Source organism: Halyomorpha halys, unplaced genomic scaffold (assembly GCF_000696795.3).
Source record: "Halyomorpha halys isolate HHAL.00 unplaced genomic scaffold, Hhal_1.1 Scaffold778.1, whole genome shotgun sequence".
Classification (NCBI taxonomy): Eukaryota; Metazoa; Arthropoda; class Insecta; order Hemiptera; family Pentatomidae; genus Halyomorpha; species Halyomorpha halys.
In genome coordinates this window covers 224,985-230,154 of record NW_027107890.1, presented here as the reverse complement: position 1 = coordinate 230,154, position 5,170 = coordinate 224,985, and the positions used below count along the sequence as shown (strand labels likewise).

Sequence of the window (5,170 nt, the reverse complement as noted above, 5' to 3'; positions counted from 1 at the left end):
AACAATTTTTTATATAATTCAGACTGAATTATAGTTTTTGTTGTTCAGATATTTTTGTTTTATGTATCTTGTTTGTTTTTGTCATATATTAAAGTGAGTACTGTATAGATTCAGCAAGGTAACATTTAATTACAAAATTTTCATGTATTTAAAAAATGTAGCATTATGGTAGTTGGTTCACTTAATGAATTTAAAGTTTGCTTTTACAAGACAGAATAGTATAGCAAGGTACCATTCAACTACAAAATGTTCATCTATTTGAAAAATGTAGCATTATGGTAATTGGTTCACTTAATGAATCTAAAGTTTGTTTTTACAAGACAGAATAGTATTCTGTTCAGAATAGTCACTCATAACAAGCATTCACCAATGCAACTTCATGTTTTGAAATTTCTTTTAAGAAATTTCTTTCTAGAAACAGACAAACATCAATCAAATCTATTATTTAGCAGTTTCACATGTTCAAGAGTTGTGTAAGAGAGCTGTAATACAGCTCAAACAATTTTGAATGACATGATCATGTTAGAGTTGATTGAGTGGTGGGTCACTCTGACATATCAGGCAATGAAAAAGCCTATAAGTTGGCTAGGAAAGCATATGAGTGTATTACTTTCACTTCTGGAGCCCATTTGTGGAATTTGCCATATGAATGGAAAAAAAAAAAAATAATAAAGGTGGCTCATGGTAATAAAGAGAAATAGTATTGCATATACAAGAAAAAGTAAACATTCCTAACTGTTTTTGGAAGGGTCTTGTGTAAGCAAAAGCAAATCTCTGCTCAATGGACTGGGCAATGTTTAGTTTACTTGTCTTAGGTTGTGGCAACAAAAGGTTAAAAGTATTCTCTTGACAGACTAAATAAGAACACGTACAACCAAAGTTGACAGGATCCCTTATTCTATCATGTTGAGGAATGAAACATTGTATCTTTCATTTACTAGCATAATAGGCTCATAAATCTAAGGCATACTCTATTATCACCATGCAATGTGAATTAATAAATCTACTTAAATCTAGTTGAATTAAATCTACTAAAATTTATAATGCACAGAAGGTTTATCAGAGTTTTCAAGATTTGATTAACACTCCCATTTTTTTTTTTAGAGTTTCCAGAATTTAGAATTGGAACTTAGTAGGTCTTAGTTAATGAATGAAATTTCTTTTGGTTTTGAACTCAACTTTGTAATCTGGTCTGATTCTTTTCTAGCTCATTTACTCATTGATTTCCAATGGAATGGGATCTTTTTAATAAAGGGTTCTAATAGAGAATCTAATTTTAAATCCATTTTATATCAGTGATTTTCCCAATCCAATGTGTCCTGAATGCATGAGGCATCTAAAATTTCAGAGTACTTTTTATTATTTTTGGGAAAAAGGTTTGAAATGTTGAATAAATGTCAAGGACAAAATCATTTGAGAAATAAATTTCCTGTAAGAATTTGTTACCATTAAGATACTCATTCCTCTCCAAGGGCGATGGGTCTCCCCTCCAAAAAACTTTCTTGTCCTCCTCACTTAACCTATTAAAAATCGATCCTTCGTATGTATAACAGGTATATGTGTGTAAGTATTTTTTCCTTGTTCCCTGGTTTTGAAGTCACTCAGAATTAATTTTTTCACAAGAATAATGTTCTACTAAAAAATTCATAATATTTAAATATTATGAATTATAACTTGATGATAAAAATGAATAAACTTCAATATCTTAATTTAATATATTCAAATATTTGGCTACTTTTTTAATGAAACTTAAACCTTTACAATTGCTTTTAATGTTATTTGGATACTAAATGAATGTTAGCTAACAAATTAATGTTTTATTCAATAAAAAAAGAAACTTTTTTATATGACAACCAACGTTGATTCAACATACCCTAACGTTTTACTTTAAGGTTTTATGTTAACAATATCAATTGACAATAATAACTCTCTAAAAAAGCAATAAAATATTGAAAGTGAATCAATAATAACAACAAGAAATCATGGTTGGAGAAAACTTCCCTTTCCAAAAGGGTGGAAAGGGGATCAAAGGAGTATAGGAACTTGACTGACAACTGGTGCCATCCCTCAATCAGTATTTGCTGTTTCTAATTTATTCTGTCTTATCTTTTTTCTTCCCCATCTCGCTTTTCGGCCACATGGGGGGGGGGGTTTCGGCATCAGTGGGATATTATGTGTGGAATATACGTGCTCCACTGCTGCCAATAATACACAATTTTATATTATTTTGCTAGCTTTTAGGATTTCTTTAATATTAACAAACAAGGGGTTAACCAACCCTGGTGCAAACCTAAATGCTGGGGCTGCACATTGTCCTTTGCAACCGTCTGTCATGACCTGTCTGGTGTTAGCCATTGGAATTCAAGTTTATAAATCCTGTAAGTCAGGATCTCTCAAACTTTTCCATCCGTGTTCCCCTGCTATAGTTTTCATAATGCTAAGTACCCTTTGTAAAACATAAATTGCAGATACTTTTAAAACAATCAAAATATATTTTTTGTTTCTTTTTTTAGTTTATTGAAAGAAACTAAAATTTAACAATAATAAACCAAAAAGGAAATTCAATCATAATAAAATGAATATACATAGTTATACGAAAATTGTTACAATATAGAAATAGTTTATTTATGTAACAATTTTCGTATAACTATGCATAATAAAATGAATATACATAAAGTTTTTATTATAAATTTTATTATTTTCTGGTTGTTGATTGTTACTATAATTTATTTTAGAATTTATAGACTTCAAGCTGCAATCTATAATATTGAGTGTTAAGGTGGCTACACATACTCAAGCATGCTTAAATGTTTGCACCTACTTTTAGAGGAAACAATCTGGGGATTTCCAAAAATGTATTATTGTTAGAATGAACATTAGACAAAAGTTAAGTTCTACTTTGAAGCCTCCACAGTGTTTTCATCAAAGGTAGTTAGCTACAAACACTCAAACATGCTTGAGTTTAGAAATAAAAATTATATTTTGAAAAATGATCAAAAAATTCCACAAAGCTTAAAACACACACTTATTTGCTGTTTCAGTTCAATATTTAGGTACTGGAGGTTTTTTTTATTGAGACTACTGTCTATAGATTGGAGGAATGTGTAAAATCAGAGTGTCTAGGAGCACCATGGCTAAGCATACTCACAAAATTACACATTCACACAATATTAATTAGTGACAAAGTTTTTTTTTATTATCTATTCATGTAAAAAAAAAGTAAACCGCTTGTTACTCAGTCTAAACCCGGTGCAGTATGTGCCTCATCAAACTCTTCCCGCTTCCCTGGAGGTATGGGTACCACACTGAGTGATCTCTACTCGTTATATTTTCCGCTACATTTTGCAATAGGTATAGAACCACTATGTATTCTTTACTAGAATAATTTTGTTAAAGTGTATTTATATTGGTTTGTTTTAAAGCCTTTATGTTATTTCATCTAAGTTTTCTTTGAGTTTAGTGTGTCAATAGTAAGTTTACTATTAGTAAAAAAAAATTAAAAACTGCCAATCCATTCCCAATACAAAAAAAAATTAAAATCTGTACCACTACAACCCATGAAGGGTCAGGGGTTCAGTACTTTGTAAAGAAGTACTGTTACTCGACCAACGGTTGTGCAAGGAGGTGATTTGATCAGAATCATACTCGAAATACAAACAAACGTTACTTGTATTTTCATGTGAATTAAGTAATTATTGGTTACAAATAATTTATAGAACTGTATGTTAGTTTTAAATTAAAATGATTTATTGTTAAAAATACATTGATAACCTGTGATTCTTTCTTTGCTCAGTACAGTTTGATATGTGTGTTCCTAATGAATTGCTGTTTGATGTTGTATATATATTTGTTGTATTGTCTATCTTTCTTCTTTCCTTCTCTTTCTTTATCTTCTTTTTCATGATGTTGGCTGCTCCCTCAGGCTTACAGATCGGTGAGTGTTGTAATATGCATTTAAATTTTTATTCCAAACGTTTTTGATTTTCATAATTATTATTATATCAAGTTGTTTTTATTAATATTTGTTATTTATAGATTTATTTTTTTAGTTTATATATTTACAATTGAAAAAAATTTTATCTTATGGAAGATAAACAGATCTTTTTACTACTTTAATTCAGTTTTAATTTTGTCCATTATCCCTTAACTATTTTTAGTCCCTGATTTTTTTCTTCCGGATTTATTAATTTGTTATGATTCTTTTAAGCCATGATTATAGGCGTTTTGGTCTGTTAATTGGTTTTGATTTTATTTTAATCTAAGTATAACTTATTCTAAATTGTTTACTCTGTGTGCAGTTGTAAGATTGAAACATATATATCTACAGTTAATAATTGATTTTACTGTCTAATTATTTTATGATCCAGTAATGGTTTATTGAAATATATCTAGAGATTCTGCTGTTGGTCAAACATAGCTTTAGTGGTTAAGCATAATTTAGCTTCACTAATTTTTTTTTCTTTTTTATTAAACATGATTTCTGTAAAAGTATTTTCAAATATTCTTGGTTATTTTCAGAATATTTAAAATAAATATTCCTTTTTTTGTTATTATGAATGAGTTTAAAATATCCATTTTTTTGTATTCTGATGGGTCCACATTTTCTCCCCTTTGGTCCTATTTATAAACAATTATTGGATATGAGAATCAATCAAAAATTATTATAATTATATTTCATATTTAGTACAGTTAATTTTGTTGAAGTTTTATAAACATTTTTTAATGAAAAGTTCTTTGCTAAATAAAGTATTCTGGCAAAAAGTGGTGTTTTGGTTTTTTTTGTTACTAAAAGAATTATTCAACTACCTCAATTTTACCTTAAATTTGTAATTAATGAATTAGACATTTAAGATTTATCTAATTTGTTAAATGCAAAGCTAGTTGAAACAAATTCGGAACTCATATAAATTAAAAGTATGATGAATTATACAACTGCATACATTAAAATTTTTTAGAAATGTACTTTAGGATTCTGGTCCTAATAAATTTTTCACTGTTTATCTACACCTATTTTTCGAATATAAATTATTTTTGAACTTGTATAAACCTAAGTTATATTTTTTTCTTCACATTTAAATCAGGATAAAGTGAGTAATATGTTTTTTTTTCTGCATGAAATGAATTATCTACTTATTAGTGTTTATTTTATTTTTATTTTTGCATGCTTATA

At 28.3% G+C, this 5,170-nt stretch overlaps 1 protein-coding gene across 1 annotated transcript in view; it reads left to right on the top strand.

Annotated features, from left to right (window-relative positions):
• Cadps (calcium-dependent secretion activator 1) overlaps positions 1–5,170 on the top strand; it is a gene marked incomplete in the record, with an annotated part of 128,392 nt that overhangs the window by 85,778 nt on the left and 37,444 nt on the right. Inside the window, 1 exon segment of the mRNA XM_067046263.1 lies at positions 3,923–3,934. Coding sequence (XP_066902364.1) covers positions 3,923–3,934 — 12 coding nt within the window.